Here is a 21275-nt window from a genome sequence, read left to right as displayed (position 1 = left end):
TAATTTCTTATATAAAATAAAGTCTCAGTTTAATGAATATTTTATTATAGTTTAAGTATATTTGATGTGTTACAGTTTCTAGAGGGTTACGTTTAAGTCTTAACCCCCTTGCGTACGCCCATGAGCTAAGCGGGCAACATGTTGCTGGTGTGACGACCGGCAGCAACATGATGCCGCCCACATGCAACAACAACGAAGTTGGAAGTTGGCGATCGACGTCGACGATCGACGGCGACGTCGGCAGCGGCAGCGGCGGCAAAACTGGGAGCGGAATTAAATTATTTTCCGTAAGCGCGTTTAGTCAAGCTCAGTTCAATTGCGGCCAGCTTTGTTGGCGGACGTCTCAGGCGGCATTTACTGTACCATACCAAAAACTAAACCGAAATCTTCTTGAATTTTTTTATACCTGTGCTAACTGTGCGATAGAGAAAAAAACACCTAGAAAAAGCGGAACAAGAAGTGAGGAGAAAAATCGTAAAATAAAAAACGGTGTGTAAAGTAAACAATTGCAGTGACCGAAAAACCTTTAAAAGAAAAGAAAAAAACAAAAGAAATACCAGCGCAGAAGAACCAGAAGCGGCGGCAATAAAAACAATAACAACACGTTTATCGTGGTTAGTAAGTCACCAAGTTATTTCCTATTTTTGCTATTTTAGTTGTTTCTTGGTTGCTTTTTCCCACCTTTATTGGCACTGCAGCAACTTGCAACATCAAAGCAGCAACAGCTGTTTTCAATCGCTGTTGTTTTCTTATTTTTGTTCACCAAATAGAATACTAACCAATTTCAATTATACATTGGTTAGTAACCCTTTATAATTTTTAATAAGTTTTTGAAATAAAGTTATATTTCGTAATGTCCCAAGTCGACTGAAACTAATTCCCTATTCGAAAATATTCATAAAAATAAATGGGTTTAAAGATTGGTTATAAGGTAAAAAGTTCATAAAAATTTCTTCGTCAGAATTAAGTTAACATTTGATTCTGAAATTATAATACCCAATTAAGTTTCTAAACATCAAATCGATCATAATTTCTTTCTGTGCTTTTTGGGTTTTTGTTTGGTACGTTTCTGGTTTTTGAGGTTTCTTGGCACGTTTTTTGACGTAGTCATTAATGGTGTTCAAAAAGGGCTGGTTAAAATAAAAAGGACGGAGCAAAACAAAAGCGCTGGACAAATTTTCCATACAAAATACTATATTTCTCACAACACAGTTGTAAAGCCGAATGGGAAACACAAAAAGAGTTGGCAAAAGCAGCCACAACAACCGATGAAAGTGAAAACGCAAAGAAAAAACAAACAAAAGGAAGTGTAAATACCCTAAATTATAATAAATCATTTGAACAGCACACAATTGTAAGTTCAGTACTTTCAAAAAAAAACTTAACATATAAATTATGATTTAACAAGTTCAACAAAAATTATGTCTACTGAAATACTTTTAATATATTTTTGGAGCACGCAAAGCAAAATGGGATGATTTATTTTTGTTTAAAATAAACTTTAAAATAAATAGTTTTTGTATACTTTCTTTAATATAGCTTTAAATGCCTAACCATTAATTATATTTAGCGACTATTTTGGATTTTAAAATTGGAAGGTGTTGGTGCTTGAAATATGCCCTCTTTTTGCAGGGGATATGTATCTGTAATTTGCATAGCCAAGTAATTATCACGTGTGAGTGTTATACGGACAAATTTTCCTGGCGAATATCTGTCATGGTCTGTTCTCCATCGACCGCATCTAAAGTTTATAAGTTACAAAACCTCGATGTGTGAAATTTCTAACAATTAGCCATGTGAAACAAGAAGGGGGAAATATGCATTAGCATCTAAGTATCTTTTGGGTAATTATTTGATATATAGATATGAGAATATTATAGATAAAAAAGCTTTGTTAAGTAAACAAGTTTTATTGAATTATTTTTACTGAAGTTACCGCTCATTTTAAAATTTTGACTTATATCAGCAATTTAAAAAACTGCCATAATTACTTTTTTTTATTGCGAGGCAAGAGTTATAGGCTTAAAACAATTGTTATCTCAAAAGTGTAAACAAATATGCTGTTATATGCCGTATCTGTGTTATGATAAATATAATTGGTTTGGTGATTGACCTTTTCTTCTTTCTGCATTAGTTCAATTAATCATTTTAAACAAAATAAAAAGCATAATTTTATAAAGATTATGATACAGCATTTCGTGATAGGTGGCCATAAATAAATGTGTTAAATGAATAAAATGAATATTTCAGGTATTCTTATTGCTTTCCGTATTGTGCATTGTTTCGCCAGGATAGTAAATTAAATAAATAAATTGTCTAGAATTTTAGTTAGAATTCTAGCTTCGTCTTCCGTTTCCTGAGCGTCTGGCGATTATCGCTGGCATTACCATAAAATCTTTTAGCATACCGCTTGCCAAGGCCCTGAGTGTTATTATCAGACTGGTTTCTGGCTATTTATCCAGACTTAATTGCATTGCAAGTTTTTGCACATGTAAGCAGCGACCTTGCTGTGTGCTGATCAGGCTTAAAAAGCGAAAAAGCAACAAGTTGCCGCCGCATATAAATAAATAAATAAAAAGTGAGCAGCATTTCCTATGGCCAGCCGAATGGGTTTTATAAATAAAATATGCGGCAGAATCTACATGCGACTGGAAATATAATTATATCCAACTCTGCGCCGGTTCTTGCCGACTCATGCTGATCGGTTGATCGAGCGATTCGATGTGATCCCAAACGATTCCGAGTTGAAGTTGAAGTTGAATCAGAAGTCCGAACAGGAAAACGCGTGCGTTTTTAAACGCTTCACTGCAGGCAATCGCGTTTTTAACATTTGAAGAGAAACTACCGTTGCATCTACTGCAATATTATTATTTTATTTTATACTTTAAGTTAAGGACATTTTCTTAAAAAGAGGAAATAATTATTCTATTTTTAATTTAATGTATTCCTTATTCACAAGAGGAAGTATAGTTTAAGTAAATTCATTGTATTCGTTAGACTATATAACTTTTAAATTAAAAAGGAAAGTTCGAGCTAAATAAAATAGGAAACTAAATACCATTAAATTTATAATAAATATGTTGATCAGATGGAAAGCAGTTATAGTGTTCAGAAAAAAAGATGTGTGTACATAAATTTTACTATAATCAAAAACCTCACTACCAAAACGATTAAAATTAGTACAAAGAAAAATGTCAGCATATAAGTGAATTAAAAGAAGAAAAAAAACACAATAAGTTTATTTATGATATGGAATGCAGTTAAAATACCTGGAAATAAATTGGTGCATAAATTGCACTATAAACCCGGCAAAAACGCGTGCGATTTTAAACGCTTGGTCACACGCGATTTAATCAGATTCCCCGAATGGGTGGTTGGGGGGATAAATACTAAAAGATCTCCATGTAAAATTTAAGTGGGATAATCATCAAAACAAAATGCATTACACAAAACCATTTAAAGGGTGAGCGGATCACGGTGGCGATCACACAACAAACTAGTTTCTCCTTATTTATATTTACTTTGATACCACTATTTTCGTTTCGTTAGCGCGACTTGCTAGTTTTTGCGATTAGTGAAGACTCATGGTCAAGGTCTCGCTGAATTTCGAGTTAGCCAATAGATCGATGATAAATTGAGGCTAGAATCCACTCAAGCCGGCAGCCGTCTGGCCGGAGTTTTATGTCTATGCTGATTGTGAAGCACAGTGAGAAAAACTAGATACTAGTTATTTTTATTCTCGTAAAAATAACAAAATATGTACATTTAAAAAGTGCCTTATAAAATAAGTTAGCATAAAAGCTTAAGCAAATTTAAAAGATTAATAGCTTATTATATTTGTATAAATTAACTTATGATAATTGATTTGTTTTCAGTGTTCACTTGATTGGTTATTAGTGGTTTTCAGGGAGGAGAAGCTTTAAAGGTGACCAAGGTGGGTCGAGTTCTCACCTGAATTAGTGGGTCTGTCAGTTAAGGCCAGCTATAATGTAAATATGCAAATAACATAAAACTTCACACTTCAAAAAAACTGTGGAATTTATTTATAAAAAAAATAGTATATACAGAATTTATAGCTGAAATAAAAACAGATAATGATGTAGCAATATCATAGAAAGTAAAAGGTCAAAAAATATTTATGGGAAAAATTTGTAAGATTTTTTTTTTTTTTTGTTTCGCGTTAAAAAGTATAAATTGATGGTCTATAATGTTAGCTTTCTTGTTCAAATTTAACATATCAAGTTTAATTGACTGAAACAACAAACCAGTTGAAAGATATATTTTTAATTCCAGATGCGGTTTGTTGTGTTGTTATAACACATTTTGAATCTAATCAAATTGAAAGGCTTAAATAGGTATCTCCATTGGGACTTAGAACGAACTTTCGATTAAGCAGCACTTAAGTGATGCCTTGGGTAATTCCAGGAATTCATTTGCATTTTGAGTAACTAAACGTGATCTAAACGAGTTTTAATACAATAATATAATGGAAATTGCCACGAAATCCCGTTTCGCAACTGCATCAGATTCGCAGCTTTATTTTAATTAGCCCAAAAGCTGTAAGTATTAGTTTCGGTTTGCAGGTACCCGAAAAGTACTCGAAAAACATCTGGTTATTATGACCGGGGGGTAAAATACCCACTGATTGCTGGTTACTGGTTTCTGCGGGGAATACGTGCCGCGGTGTCTTTTTGCCTCTGGAATCGCAGGAATTAACACATTTGCATTCGGTCGGTATTTCTTCCTCGAACTGGAATGGAGTGGCAAAGTTGTAGGTGCTTTTACCTGCTAATTGAAGCCACTGCAATGCAACATTTGTCCTATTCAAAAACTACCTTGTAATTATCAACTACAAATTCCCGACTGACTTGCAAAGCGGGAACGGAGCTGATAAGTCGATCGTAAATAAACATATACTATATATGCACATATAACACATATATTGTTGGCCCAGTTTTCCAGCGGTGGGAAACTGGAGCGATCGGTTCACGCAACATTAGCCGGGGATCAATCAAGTATTAGATAATCCCCGGCGATGATGACATTGGCGCGACTGCAACATTATGCTATAGGCCGTTGACTAATCAGCAAATGCAATCGAAAGTGGGCTTGGAACTGGAACTAAATCTGGTATTTTGCTAGATCTGGTGCCATAGGCTTTGGCAAACAAGTTGCCGGTTGACTAACTAGAAACTAAATGAACTACTTTAAAATAATTGTAAAAACTTTAAAATGGCTTTTAACTCCTTTACTTTTAACATTTCGTTTAGTACTTTAAAGAATGTATTCTTTTTAACAATTGTAGTATTATTTTTTATGACTTTTTGTTATAAGAAAATCTGTTTTAAATAAGTAAGTTTGGATGTTACAAAATTTAATCATTTAAATTATATCTACTGTAGCTTTATAGCGTTTTACATATTTTGTTTTACTAGGTTTTTTTGAAATCATAACAACCAAAGTTTACGCAATAAGTTAGCTAGTTAACCAAGTTAGTCGAAGTACCCTGAGCCAGATTTTAGATTTTTCTGTTTATATTTCCACACATCTTAATATTCTTTTGTCTCGCCTCTCGAGATTTTCCCACTTTGATTGAAGTCTCCAGCCAAAAGTCAAAAGTCACAGTGTTCTCAGTGGCAATCTCAATGTATGTATGTATACAGAATATATATATTTAAACGAGCCGGAGTTGATTGGCATCTTGGCAGCAAGTTGGCAAGATCAGCGGGTGGTGTTCATCAAAACTCACTGGCCGAGCTTTGCATACCAAATAACATACAAAAAAAAAAATAACCAGAATAAACGCTCTTTTACTGCCTGGCTGTACGTCTATTTGATTTGTAACTGGTTTCGCGAAGTTCGACATTGTCCGGGTCATAAATCGGCCCGCCATTTGCCCGCCGGGTAATGGATGCGGCTCATCTTTCATCCGCACTTGACTCAAATGGACAGTTGAACAGGCGCCATAACGCCATTACGATCTGAGGCACCTTCACCTCCTGGTTAAGCCATAACTCTTTGCCCGATCGCCCAGTTTACGAGGGTCTAAACCTTGGACGGGGCCACATGGGAACTTCTCGAACTCAGGGAGCACATCATTTAAAGAACCAATTTCCGTTGACATTTGATTGAAATAAATTACAGAAAAGTGGTTAAGAATAGGTTGTGCTTGTCGTGTTTTAAGAGGTCTTGCATTCGAAAAGATTTAGTGAACAATACTAAGCTATAAATTAAGATATTGAAATTTAAGTTTAATTTCTTGTTATGATATACTAAATAGTTTAGTATATAAGCTTAGTGGAGTCTAGTGATTTTAAGCTATATAGAATTGTAAACCAATACTGCACTTCTAGAGCCCATAACTTGAGTCAACGATTCCCGTTTTCAAAATGGTCAATTACTGAAAAATGGCACGATGTAACCCCTTCAAAAATGTCAAAAAAAATGTACATCCAAATTTTGATGTCAGATTAAAGTGCTCAATGAGATGAGATGCGGAAATAAATGGATTCTATTCTTACGAATATAGATATGAGTTTTTGGTATAATTTTTACTTAATACTGGAACAAAGGAAATCAAAAACTTTTAGTTACTCTCTATCGGCTTGTGTTTCCTGATGATTGGTTGCCAACAAAGCTGTTGTGACTGGTTGGTCAGTGGTTCATACTTAACAGGCAATTAATTTAATTGAAATTACAGAATCACGCTTTTTAAATAATTGTCAACAAATGGAATTTACTGGCGCAGGTGAATTGTAGGATTAAGTGGAAAAGGGGGGAAAGGGGCACTTGACTCTTCGATTGCCACCGGGAAGTATTTTGCCGACAAGGCGAGCCACTAAATAGCCTGAATTAGCAATGCGGCAAACGGGACAAAGGCGGTTAACAAAGCAAACAGGGGTTAATTATGTTGGAGAAGCGATATCCGTAGATATGCGATCCTATCTGCCTCCACAATTAACACCCGACTCTCTTCCGCCGCCAAATGGACTGGGATATAATGTACATATATGATATGTTTGACAACAAAAAAACTTTGCATTTCATTACTCAGTATGTCTTAAAATCTAAAGAATCCTTTGACTAGAAAATATTTAAGAAATTTTCTAATCATTCCCATAAATTGGAAGTTATTCAATTAGTCGTTATATTTTTCTGATTAAATGTAGAATATTGTACAAGGAATTGTGTGACATCCTAAAAGAAAAAACCGTTGGGTATTTAAATCAAGCGAAATATTTTATCTGTCACACTGAAATTTGGTTAGAAGATATTTATTTAGTTCACCTTTTTTTTTGTTTTTAATTTATAATATGCTTTTGGATCAGCCATGAAGAAGAACGACGAAAATTGACCGTGTTTTTATTCTCCTTGCGCAGACGACAAAGATGCCCGAGTGATTGAGTCGAAGAAGCGATCGCCAGTGGGATAGTTCAAGAAATCGGAGAAGGAGCCGAGTTTCCGCCGCGATGAGGATGCACCTGAATGGACGCGAAGTGCGGGAGCTGTTGCGCAAGGATCTGTTGGTGCGATGGCGCCAGAAGGGGCTCAGCCTGATCCTGCTGGCCTGGCCGGTGATGATCTTCATGCTGCTCTACCTGATCCGCCTGAAGTACGGATCGAAGGAGGTGGAGGCCTGCCAGTACCCCACCCGTCTGCTGCCCACCAAGAACCAGGTGGTCCCCGCCGCCTTCTCCTACATCTGCAGCATTGAGAATCGCTGCCAGCCGGCGCAGCCCTACGAGGAGTACTCCCACTGGAAGGAGGCGCCGTAAGATCATCATCACATACTCCTCGATAATCCAGGTGGTAACCCATTTGGCTCCCATTCCAGCCTGCACTCCGTGATCGATGTGGTCAACGCCTTTGTGACCGACGAACGACTCCACAAGGCCGTCGTTGAACTGGCCGAGAAGGCCAACTTTGTGTCGGCCATAACCACGCTGATCACCAGCGATCGTCTCGACATCATACGAAGTGAGTACTGCACCTTATAATTAGTGTTAACAAGGGGTAACCGGAATCAGCAATTAGGGGCACTTACGATTACACTATTATGTCCCTGATCCTTTTCTAACTGAGAACTTGGCCTATTGAAACTCGATTTCAAAGTTGTACACCTCTAGAAGTTTGTTCCTTCTTTTTATTTATGTACAATTTTTTATAGTAAACTTTAACTTATTAAATTTGAAAAGACTCTATAGTATTTATATAACGTTTTTAAACGTTTTTATTTATCTGTTAAGCCCCGACTAAGTTTCATCAAATAACAATTTTATTTTTACGATATTACACCCTTAAATTAAAAAAAAAATCAATTACAAATGTGAAATCATTTGAAAAAAACATTTCTGATATGCGAAAGATTAATATTTCCCTAATCTAATTTTGTTTACCCAAACTATGATGTCTTATGTCTAAAGTTTTTATAAAATTCTAGCAGCTAGAGTTGTAATTCTGTTAACCATTTTCCATTTATTTGCTATACAGGTAACATAAGTGAAATCATTTCTCTGGTGCCCGAAATCGAAAGACGGATGAACTATAGCTTCGACATTAAGCATTTGTTTTCGAGTATGTTTTGAGGTAGACTCCTGTGATTCCAATAATTCCAACTGATTTCTCTGGCAGATCGGGAGACCTTCGTGAAGCTGGGCGTCCTGCTGTGTGGCCATCCATTTCCCAACACCGACACTATACCGCTGGTCAACGAAATCCTGGAATCGGAGGACTTTAGCGAGGCCAACGACGCGGAACTCGATGCGATGCCGAGTGAGTTTAAGTTCTCTGTAACGGAGGTCCCTCCCATTGAAATTGAAAAAATCAAAAACTGCAAATTGCCAACCTTGCTCTGCCTCCAGACCGTCGTCGTCGTCGATCCGAAAATAATCTCCCCACGGACTGGAGGCCAAGTGAGCATGATCAGAGATCTTAATATTAAAAAAGCTTTTCTAATCATTTTAATTATTGCTGCTTATTGGTTCAGATTGACTAAATATGGCTTATACGGTTATACTTTATTCGACTTTGGTTTCTTTCATTGTAAAGTGAGACTAACATTAAGTTTACAAGTCTTGTTTTAAGCATTAACTATTATATAAGGATTTGTAAATGTAAGGCCTGTTTGCTAATAATGCTTCTATGCTGGACAAATAGTGTCACATATATAATAATTTTTCAAGTGTGTAAAGCTTTTAACAAAGGGAACCATATATTTTTATCTTTTTTTAATATTTGTAAAACCATTGTTATTCCTAGCCAAATACTGCAAGCGTCTCTACATGGATGTGACTTCTACAAACCAGGGCAAGCTCACCTGGAACACCATCAAGCCGATTATCCAGGGCCGGATTCTCTACACCCCCGCCAATGTGGTGACCGATAGCGTGGTGAAGTTTGTAAGTTATCTTTGGGTAGCCTCCATACTGTAATGTATTAAATTGTACCCCTTTTCGAACCCAGAGTAATGCCACCTTTGAGGAGCTGGACAGGCTGAAGCAACTTTCTCGGGCAGCAGCCACTATAATGACCAAACTGCATACGAATGCCACATTCCAGGAGGCCTTCGACAATCTGCTCAAGTTGGCCAAATCGCCGCTGGTGAAAAGTTTGGTTGGCGATGACTTTGATATCGGGGAAATCGAGCGGGTGTTCCAATATATCCGCACGAATCAGCTGATCTATGACATCCTCACCACCGTGGCTGATCTAATGGATTGCGTTTCGGCGGATCGTTTCGAGGCCGTTGGCAGTGTGGAGGAGTTGCAGAGGAGGGCCTACGAACTGAATCAGAATAAGTTCTTTCTGGCCGCCCTCAATCTGGAGGATGTGGGTCTGAAGCAGTCCTCCTACCGCCTGCACATGGACACGGATAATACGCAGCCCACGTTCGAGAACCGCAATCGATTCTGGTTCCCCGGACCAGCCGACAGTATGGTGATTGATCTCAAGTACCATCGTGGTTTCGTTCAGCTCAAGCAGATGGTCGACCTGGGAATAATCAAGAGCAAACGAGATGAGGCCGGTTTTCCGGAGGAGGACCCCTTGGAAAGTGGACGATCTTTGAGTAGTCTGTTTAGCATAAAGCATGTGGAAACCGACTTGTCCGATGATGACGATGATGATGATGATCTCGATCTCAGTCTGGAGAAGAGCGGTGCAACTCAAAAGAGTCCGCCATCTGCAGATGATCAAGAGGCCACGACAATTCCTTCCGCAGCAAAAGACGAAGAGATTGATGGGGTCACCACAAAAGAAGAAGGGGTCACCACAAAAGAAGAAGAAGGGGTCACCACAGATCATCCAACGGTGAATGGTGAACCCGATCTTCTTCTGCTCAACGATGAGGATGTGCTAAAGCGTTCCAAGCGACAGGGTCTGCTGGATTTACTTGGATTATTTGGTGGATTGAATGCCAATAAAAAGAATAAGTTCGAAGTGGACAACATGCAGTTCTACACCAAGCAGTTCCCGTATCCTGCCTTTCTTAATGATGTGTGAGTGGGAACTTCCTTTTCTTTATAACTTCCTTAGCTTCTATATTGCTTATTATAATTATTTAATTTATTTCAGTTTCAAACGTGGCCTGTACTTGGCCCAAGGTGTCCAGGTGGCCTATCTATTGGGTCTGGTGGTTTTCGTGGCCCTTTGTGTGAGGGAACGCATTTGGATGCGGGAAAGCCGTAATAGCATGGTAAGTACCACATTTTCTATTACTTTTCACTTGAGTGGAGGGTTTGATCTGTGTTTATTTTAACAGCTAATCAGATTAATTAGGCTGACTTAAGGCAAATAAATGAGAATATGAACGTGTCAGTTGTAACGACAATTAAAAGCCAAGAAATACACCTCTTGTTGTCATATAACTTTACCCGAAAACCTTATACTATATAATCACCATTGTATAATCCTCAGTTGTTGCGATCGATGGGCCTGAAGGCACATTCCGAACTGGTGGCCTGGGCTCTGATGAGTTTCGTGGAGCTCTGTGTGATCTTCGTGCTGATCAGTGTTGTTCTGTACAGTGGCGGCATTTTGGGATATACCAACTGGTTCTTCATGATGTTCTACTGCCTGAGCTTTGGCGTTTGCCTGATTTCTTTCTGGTGAGCAAGGCATTATCATGGCATAGCATTATGTGGTAGACTAAATCCATTGCGCAACCCGCAGTTACATGTGTTCCAACTTCTTCAATTCGGCGAACATTGGTGCCGTGGCCTCCGCCCTGCTGTTCTTCATCAGCCTGTGTCCCTTCATCATCGTACTGATGTTCGATGCCAAGCTGAGTGTCTTCGAGAGCTTCCTGGTGGACCTGTCCTTCACCACGGCCTTCGCCAAGGGCTGGAGCGAGCTGATGCGAATGGAGCTGCAGCAGGAGGGCCTCACCCTGGGTCACCTCGTCCAGGTGGGACCCGCCCGGAGCGAGTGCGCCATGGCGCTGCTCATGTTCCTGCTCGATTTCCTCCTGTACGCGGTCATTGGATTGACCTACCAGCGTTTCAAGAAGAGTAAGTCCCTCCACTGATTGAATACCAATGGTTATTTTGATTATTTATTGTATCTTTCAGATAACTATAGCTTTGTGAAGGTCACCCGGTCGCAATTGGACGACAAACTGGGCGCCTCGCTGGCCAATGTGACCAAATTGTATGGCAGCAAGTGTGCCGTGTCCAATTTGAGCCTGGACTTTGCCCGCAACCAGGTGAGCTGCCTCCTGGGCCGCAATGGAGCCGGGAAGAGCACGCTGATCAAGTTGCTCACGGGACAAATCCGGCAGAGCAGCGGCAAAGTATTGCTGGCCGGTGAGCACCAGGTGGGCGTTTGCTGGCAGGACAACATCCTCATACCCACGCTGACGGCTCGAGAGCACCTGCAGCTGTATGCTCAGATCAAGATGCAGCCGAGTGGTGGAAGTGATGGAGCGGAGGAGGTCCGCACGGAGGTGGCGCGAACCCTCCAGAGCCTCAACTTCGGCCAGCACGAGTCCTATCCCGCGTGGCAGCTGTCGGGTGGCTACAGACGACGCCTCTGCGTGGCCATCGCCTTCATCGCCTCGCCCAGCGTGGTCATCCTGGACGAACCCTGCAACGGGGTGGACGCCAAGGCCAGGAAGGACATCTGGCAGCTGATCGAGCGACTGCGTCAGGGCAGGGCCGTGATCTTCGCCACGCACTTCCTGGACGAGGCCAAGTACCTCAGTGACTCGCTGGTCATTATGCGGAATGTGAGTATACGGAAAAGAGACTTACCACCAGATACCAGAAGATTATTATATCAATTTGATATCTTCAATTACCAAATCAACATTTATGAGAAGATAAATATTACGTGATCATAATCGTGTTGATTTGCCAAATAAAAAATAGAACTACACTCTTTGAAATAAAATAGTAGTCAAAAAAGATAAAGAAGATCTCATAGTACTTTTCTGAAAATAAATAGCACTATTTTTGGTACCTGATTATAATATCAGATTATTTAAAAATCTGATCAAATATTAATGTAAAATGATTATAATCATCATGGAATGTATAAATATGATCAAATATTAATGTAAAGTGATTATAATCAAGAACTGCTCATCAAACATAAATTATAAATTGATATAGATATGTTATTTGTTATATATTCGCCATTATTTGCCATTATTTGCCATTAACCATTGAACCCTTTACATATACCCTTTTTAGGGTCGCATTATTGCCCAGCACAGTCGCGATTCGCTGCAGCAGTTGTGCACCTCCAGCTACAGCATTCGGATGCGTTGTGCCGATGCCACCGGAGTGGCCTACATTGTGCAGCGGGCCCAGCAGCTCCTGCCCCGGAGCCAGGTGATCCACGCCGGAGCCACTGAGCATCCGCACAGCCTGACGATCAGTGCCAGCTATGCGGAGCATCTGACACCCGGAGCCGTGGAGTTCCTGGAGCTGCTGCAAACCCAAGAGGCTGCTGGCGCAGTGGCCGATGTGGAGCTGACCAGTAGCTCCAGTTTGGAGCAGGAGTTCGAGCAGTTGAACAGGCGGAATGGACCGGATGAGCCTGCTGCCCCGCGACGATCCAATGGCGAACGGAATGGCGTGGTCGGTGGTCTTGCCACGATCTCCGAGGATCCACCCACTGCCTGCAAGCAGTTCCGACTCCTGATGGGCAAGCGACTGCGGCATCTGTCCCGCAACTACCGGCTACTGCTCTATGTGCTCCTCCTGCCCGCTCTCTTCGAGCTGTGCGCCATGTGGTTCGTCAGCTATCGACTGGAGGATGACTTTGACACTGTGCTTCCTCTAAGTCGATCGCTTTACCCGAAAACCGCACAGTTTCTGTCCGAGGAGAAGGTGACCAGCCTCACGGAGCAGTTGCATCCCCGGCTGAGGACATCCTGCGATGAACTGGGCGAGTGCCGGGAGTTCAATGACTCCGAAAGTGCCTACAACTGGGTGATGAACTCCTGGGATGAGTACCGCGAGCGGCGATATGGCGGCTATGGACTCAATGGATCGGGGGCAACAGTGTGGTACAACAATAAGGGCTACCACTCCATGGTTGCCTGGCTAAACGATCTCAATTCGGAGCTGTTGCGCACCACCCTCAACGATTCGGATTATGGTATACTAACGTTGAACGAACCGTGGAAACTGGGCTACTCCGAACTGAGTACCAGTTCGATTCTCCGCCAGGCGGGTGATGGATCCATGGTCTTTATCCTGCTGATTGCCTTTGGCCTGGTGGTGGCCGCCGGTTCGGTTTACTTGGTCAAGGAACGTGTGAATGGCGAGAAACTCCAGCAAAGATTGTGTGGAGTGAGTGCTGTGACCTACTGGCTGGTGGCCTTTGTGTGGGACTACTTGGTAATGGTCCTGGGACTGATTGTCTGCCTTGCCGTGATCCTGATGTTCGGCATGCCTGTTTTTGTCGATCGCCAACAGCTGGTGGGCATCATTGGACTATCACTGGCCTTTAGGTGAGTACAACCCTCCACCCCATTTATCATAAAGAATCTTATTACTATGATCCAATCCTTTATAGCTTCGCCTGCGTTCCGGCTGTCCATGTGGCCGAGAAGATATTCAGCGACTCGAGCATCGCCATTGTGTCGATCTTCTGCGCCAACCTCATCATCCCGCTGGTCACCATGGGCATTGTCCTGATCCTGGGCGTGGTGGGCGATGGTCCGGCGTGGGATAGCTGGCGACACGCCCTCAACCAGGTCTTCCTCATCTTTCCCATTCACGCGCTGGGCGATGGCTTCCTGGAGCTGTGCAAGAACTATATGGTGGCCCTGGTGTTCCGGCGCTACGACATCGACTCGTACAAGCATCCACTGGCCAGTGATCTGCTGGGGCGCCACTTCACCGCCCTGTTGGTGGTGGGCGTGGTGGGCCTCATCCTCAATGTCCTCATCGAGTGGCACCTGCTGCGGCGATTGTGGCAGCGTGTGGAGCGCCTGCTGGACTGCACCTATCGCCGGGAGCTGGACAAACTGGGCCAGCTGAAGCTGGTCAACATCCAGAGCATCTTCAAGAGCTGTGTGGCCGCCGGGGAGGCGGTGCGGGCGGAGAATCTCTGGCTGGCCTACCGCCGCGGAAACTATGCCGTGCGCCAGGTGCACTTCAGTGTCCAGAAGGGCGAGTGCTTCGGATTGCTGGGCAAGAACGGGGCCGGGAAGTCCACCATCTTCAAGATGCTCACCGGACAGCTGCAGCCCAATGTAGGACACATCTACTTCGAGCAGGTGGGTTCTTCCCCTTTAGGGGTTTGTATGAGTACAGTCGAACTTTCTTAACTTGGACTTTCCCAAGTAGATGTCTAACCACATAGTTTCATTGGTAATAGATTTATGTTGTGCTTGTGCTATTTCTAATGCTTATTCAATACACTAGGTACTCACAAAGTGTTAAGGGTATACAAATTCATACGTATGTGTAGGTAAACTGACTTCAATTTATAAGTTTTTATATATCATATAATTATAAGTAAGCTAGTATTTACTTTATGAACGAATCGCATTCTTAATTGTTTGTTAATGAATTATATACTTTATTGCTTTTGCAGTAAGTGAACTCAATTTTATTTACTTTATAAACAATTCGCTTATTTAAGATTTGAATACTTTGTTAAATATGTTTGTAATTAGTCCCTATTTGCGGTGTGTTTTGTAATTGATATCACTCATACGCAATGTGGCCTATTTCTTTAGTAAAAGTAAAAGAATGCTCGCTATACCAATTTGTATGTTAAAATTAAATTTTAATTTTGATAAAGGCAAACACAATAATCTTAGTTCTAAAAGTGATATTATAGTTAGAAAATATTATAAATTATATTATTTGTGATACATTACTGATTCTCAAGAGTGTCTGTTCATTGCTCTTAAAGCCTTTTAGTGATTTTAATTAATAACTTTAAACTATTTATTTTTTGCAGCCCGGGGTCTCGTACTGCCCGCAGAGCAATCCGCTGGACCCGCTGCTCACGGCGAGCGAGTGCATCCGGTTCTACGGCCGCCTGCGCGGCATCCGCGATCTGGAGCAGTTCCTGGACCGCGTGCTGGACACCTACGAGCTGCGTCCCTACAAGGACATCCAGGTGCGGAACCTGAGCGGCGGCAACCGACGCAAGCTGACGGTGGCCATCACCTGCTGCGGCTGCACACCCACCGTTCTGATGGACGAGCCGACGAGCGACATGGATCCGGTGACCCGGGACATGGTCTATGCCACCATCGAGCAGTTGCTGCTGGCCCGTCGCGCCGTTGTGCTCACCTCCCACTCGGTGTCGGAGATCGAGCACCTGTGCCACCGAGTGGCAGTGCTCCGTTCCGGCCAGGTCATCGCCAGCGACAGTCCGGAGCGGCTGAAGGCCGAGCACGGTGGCTACTATGCCGTCACCTGCTTCTGCGGCCCCGCCCACCAGGCCATCCTGTCCAGGAGCCTCGGCCAGCGGCTGCCTGGGGCACGGGATCTGCAGCACTACGGGCACAGCCTGAGGTTCCTCGTGAGGATCCGGTCGCCCGGCACACTGGGGGATGCCCCACTCCTCTCGGAACTCTTCGCCATCCTTCGGGATCTGTGCGTGGACGTGGCTCGCTTTTCGCTGACCCGCTGCCGTTTCGAAACCGTTTTCGAGCGAATCCTCGACAGCTGCGAGCCGAATGGCACTACCACCAATGGTGTCCACAAGGAGCAGCAGCAGCAGCAGCAGCGGCAGCAGGATGGACTCAGGAAGGATCTGCCCAGCAAGTCGGCTGCGGTGGAGGGATCCCTGGAAACTGGGTACATTCACTGTGGTTACGAGGAGACTAGAACCTGAGCAGTAGTCATGTTCTCATTTCCAAGCCAAAAACTACTGAATTCAAAGCCCCATTAGCTTTTGTCTGTGACATAACAACAAGTTATATCTAACATAATATCTTTATAGTATTAGTATTTTTGAACGTAAGTAAAATTAATAACTTACTGAATGGGTAGGACATAAAACAATTTTGTAATTTTTTTTTTGCTGTTCAACCAAACAAAAAATCTATTCCTAGTATTTTGTTGGCAAATTCACATTGACTTGCTACTATTTTTTTTGAGCACAACTGTACATTTATGTAAATTACTTAGGTAAAAATAACAAATTGAAGTAAAAGCTTAAATGGTTATGGTTCCATCCCCAAACAAATAAAATAGTTCTTAAGTTCAATTGAGAATATAGACATTTGATATGGTTTGTACTGGTTTCTACATATACAGAGAATAATGTGATTATAATTCTGGTAGCTTTACAGTGAGTTTTGAATAATATTGCTAAACGTAATTGTAAAAACTTTGAAAACGCCTATATGCTTTTATTCAATTTTTTTTTATAATAGGTAGACAAGTCTTATTTTGTGATAAGATCGGTTGATGCCGATCCAGTGATAATAATTCACTTAACTCCGGGTGTTCTGTTTAGCCTTTAAGAGTCCCTCCCTTGCCCCAAAATATATCCCGCTATAGCTTTTATATATTATATATTGTATGTACTTTATGCAATTTGTTTATGACCAATTTAACTATATATGTATGTATATATTGGTATGTGTATAAGTCAAGATGGAAACCTTCTGGCTAAAGATTTGTATTGCAATTTGATAACTAATAAAGACAATTATGTATATATGTGAAATATTTAATATTTAACTTCATGTTATTTTTTGTTGATTATGACTTGCCACTATATATAAAAAGAAATACGTTTTAAATCGTTTTAATACCGACATTTCAAATTGAAGAACTTATCTTAAATCGCGGATTATGCAGCGGACCAAAATGAAATCAAAAGCCAAATTCGCTAGGTAAATAATATGCTCAAATGCGGTTAAAGCTGCATAATGCGACCGAATCGGCTTATCAGCCCGATGCAATTATTAAATTATCGGCGAATGCGGCAATCGCAGGATATCGTGGATGTAGAGGGTCCAACTTGCACCCCCTTATTTAATTAAGCTGTTTGAAAATGGCCACGGAAGTGAGCAAAAAAGAGTGCAGTTATCGGGTCAAAAGCCAAAAAGTAATTAAACCAAAATGGTGTAACATTAACCAAAACGAGCCACCAAGAAAAAAAAAAAACCCCCTTTGCCATTCCCGTTATCACCGTTTGGCATTTGAATAGACGCTTTTGAAGTATTTTTTCCCAGGGAGCTGAAAAAATTCGTTGGCCGAAGCGCTTTTATAATTTGGCTTTTTCTATTTTTCCCCTCGTTTGCCATTCGGTTGCCTTTGCTGGTCGGTTTAAACAAAAAACCAAAAAAACAAAAAAATAAGGTGTGTTTTTTTTTGGGCGAAAGGATTAAATTAAATTCCATTTGGTTTGTGCTGCAAACTTAACGAACGCAGGAAAAAATTAAATCAGCGAAAAATCAACATAATTAAAAGCATTGGGTGTGCGTTTCACTCCCCGTATTTCCATTTGTCCATTTCGCACACACATTTTCACTTTTCCCATTTTCACGTTTCAAAAAGCAGAAAACAAGGCGATGCATAACCGAATTAAAAATGTTCATGTGTGGGATTTTAATGTTTTTTTTTGGGGATTTTCGGCTTGGAAAACCCACTCCTCAGGCTGCCAAAGACGACGAAAAGATATATTCGCAAATATAGCCAAATATTACCCATTTATACGGATTATATAAATTATCAGAGTCTCCAGCTTTATTTATGCCCTCTTATTAAATCGTTTTTTTCTCTTCAGAACTATTCAATTATGCGTTTATTGAGTTCGCAGTGGTGTTAAAAATTATACCCAAAAAAAAGCAACAAATTGAATTGCGGCCCTAATTAAAAGGCTAATAAATTAATATGGAATTATTTGTTTGTCCTTCCGCTGTAATTATGCACAGACATCGGATATGCAAATTTTATTGCAAAAATTAAAACAGCGAGCCGGAGACGTTTTTAAAAACCAGTTTAACTAGATTTTATTATATGAATTCCATTACGGTTCAAATTAATAAGAAAACACGTCTATAAAATTAAAAATATCAAATGTCTGCCATCGCCTTCTATTCCAGTGTAAACATTTTACTTTATTTATACCATTTTCTCGAAATCGATTTTAGGTCTAAACTGTTGCGTTGGTTTTTCAAACATATTTTGCCAACTAATCAAATCAGAATCGGCCCATTCAAACTTCGATGATTAATACGACAGCCCCTTTTGGCCCGATGTCCTTGGCCTTGTTGCCAATTTAGGGCTGATTACAATTCATCAAACGCTGGGGTCGAACTCTGGGGCCTAAACAAACGAACTGGCCACAGAACTCTGTCCGACAAAGGGCTAAATGCCTTCAACACCAATTTGTTTACATGCCAACCGCCCCTCCGCGCCCCCCGCCCCATCCATCCACGCCCCCTTTTCGGGTCCTTTTCGTCCTGATGGCGTTATTTATTGTTATCAGACACTCGAGCACATAAAACATTTTATCACTTGGTCCAACAAAACAGGGTGCAAAAAAGGGGAAAAGGTGGCGAGAGTCGAAGAGGGGGAAACAAAAAAGAAATGATTATGCCGGGGGAATAGGCCAGGCCAAAAGGGGCGTTTTCGGGGGCAGGGGGCGTGGCAGGGGCTGTTACGGTGCCTCCGAAACTTCATCACTCAATGCGCCTCGATGCGAGTGTTGAATGCTGGACCGGAAACGGAAATAACGCGTCGTTGCCCCACCCCCCGCCCCTTGACTCCAGCCACATCCTTCACCTCATCCGGTCGCTCTATCTATCTTTAAGTAATTTGTGCGCTGCCCTCTACACTCTAAACAATATTTAAAAGTGTCAAACTCAAATCTATTACCTATATAAAATTATTCAAAATGTGTTTCAATGTTTTGCAATACTTATTATTATGATCATTAGGATATTACAATGTTTTATAGCTTTTATATATAAATATGAATATTATATATGAAACAATCTTAAAATATCTTTTACAAAATAAGTTTATTGAAGCATTTATTTTTTTTTAAAGCAATAGTTTTATTGAAGCAATAATCCTAATATTTATGATTTTTAACTAATGATAAACGAACATACTGAAGCACAAATTGAACTCTTAAATGATATTCCCTGGTACTAAATTCGGTTTATTTATTTGGTTATTTTAACAATTTAGCTACTCCTAAGGAGGAGGGATTTTTCTCAGTGCAGACCAGCTAGCCGGAAACGCAGACAAAAGCAGACTGAATGGGAAAACGCAAAGAAAGCGATAAACGAAAAAGCAACGGAAAAATCACATTTATGTCTAATAGTTTTTTTTTTGCGTCCCGGACTCACTTAGCCATGATTAATTAAGCCTGCAGCGCACGCCTAATGGCCATGGAGCAGGAACAGGAGCAGGAACAGGAGCAGGACTCCCTGTCCGCTGCCATTACCGTCCGCATCCTTATCCTTATCCCGATCCTTATCCCGCTCCCATTTTTTTCTGGCCATCCTGAACGGGCCATTGACCTTGGCAGCGATGGCATTCGGACTAATTGGTAATGGGGCTAAGGAGCGATGGAAATGGATTTATGAAAACGGAAAATGGAAAATGGCGAACGGAAAATTAAAATGTTGGCGTGGAAGGGAAGGTGGGGGGGTTAGGAAGGGGGGTCAAGGTCGATCCAAGCGGTCGGCTGACAAGGGTTAATGAGTCCGGGGAGTCTCGAATGGGGTCAAAGATGATTGCACATTTTTCAGCATCGATTGCAAAATTTATAGGGGTCTGTTGAGATACTTAAATTGATTTCCTCCTGATAATTATGAATATTCTTGATTTTGTAATCATGTTTTACAAAAAAAAACGACCATTTGTTTGGCTTGCAAATCCTTTCAGCCAGATTCTGTGACCCTAATCTGTTGGTTTATTACACAAAGGTTTATCCTCTGGAGCGTTAAATAAATTTGACACAACTATTATTCAGCATTTAATTAGTTATTGGACTTCAAGTTAATTATTACGTTGAATGAAACATGACATACTAAATCTAAATATTAAACAGATTATATAAAATAAAATGGCCTATTATTGTTTTCACAGGTTCAAATTAATTACCACACATCTGCGCATCAGTACTTTTTAATTATCCCAATCTATTAATTCTTTTGATTTTATAGAAGCAATTATTGTATCAAATTTTTGGCTTAATATCAGGTACTGAAAACAACAACCATTGACAGGTATTTACAGCTAAAATCAAATTAAACCAACTGTTTTATGGCAAATTTGTATAAGCTATTTGTGTATGTAAATGTCAAAAGGAGAAATATATTTTCTTTGGGCCTTTAAAGTCATAATCTATTAGTTTGTATACATTTGAATAGCAATTTCGAGTGGGCATGGCAGGTTAATTGCTGCTTACTTGCTGCTGGCCAAGCTGCACAAATAACTCAATTAGAGCTGCCAGAATTTCACTGCCCCCCTACCGCCTCTCCCCCCCTCCCCCGCAGCCGTTGACCAATGGAGCATTTTCACCTGGCGCTAACTTCGTTTCTTCGATCCAAAACTTTGCCCTGGCTGGCGGGCGCGTTGATGAAGAAGTGCAGCTAGGTGCGAAGAACAGCGGCAGGACATGGCAAGGACATGGACCAAGGAGCTAGGACTGAAGTCGAAGCCGAACACCGGCGAACAAACAACTAACAAAAAGTAAACTCAAAGCCGGTGGAAAACCCGAGGGAAATAGTCCCACCTTCCTTCCAAAAAACCCCCTGATTTTCACTCGAGCTGCAGTTTGCAAATAAATAAAAGCATAAAAGCGCAAAAGTGCGCGGCGAAACTTGGCCCCAA

The 21275-nt window shown here is 41.1% G+C and overlaps 1 protein-coding gene across 2 annotated transcripts; it reads left to right on the top strand.

Annotated features, from left to right (window-relative positions):
* The first annotated feature begins 304 nt into the window (after positions 1-304).
* Positions 305-17145, top strand: LOC108051159 (ATP-binding cassette sub-family A member 13). Of its 2 annotated transcripts, XM_017133151.2 has the most exons (15): positions 305-614; positions 7380-7771; positions 7835-7977; positions 8491-8574; positions 8632-8772; positions 8862-8912; positions 9259-9398; positions 9463-10496; positions 10573-10693; positions 10915-11105; positions 11170-11507; positions 11568-12223; positions 12690-13957; positions 14023-14728; positions 15421-17145. In XM_017133151.2, exons 2-15 carry the CDS (start codon positions 7470-7472, stop codon positions 16303-16305), a joined length of 6060 nt encoding a protein of 2019 aa, XP_016988640.1. In that variant the 5' UTR covers positions 305-614; positions 7380-7469; the 3' UTR covers positions 16306-17145. The 2 variants fall into 2 exon arrangements, with proteins under 2 accessions (XP_016988640.1, XP_016988642.1); XM_017133153.2 differs by lacking the exon at positions 8862-8912.
* The last annotated feature ends 4130 nt before the right edge of the window (positions 17146-21275 follow it).

The sequence above is a fragment of the Drosophila rhopaloa genome, unplaced genomic scaffold, assembly GCF_018152115.1.
Source record: "Drosophila rhopaloa isolate 14029-0021.01 unplaced genomic scaffold, ASM1815211v1 contig_3, whole genome shotgun sequence".
NCBI classification, from domain to species: Eukaryota; Metazoa; Arthropoda; class Insecta; order Diptera; family Drosophilidae; genus Drosophila; species Drosophila rhopaloa.
Note: the sequence above shows the minus strand (reverse complement) of the source record. Positions and strands in the feature narration are given on the sequence as shown.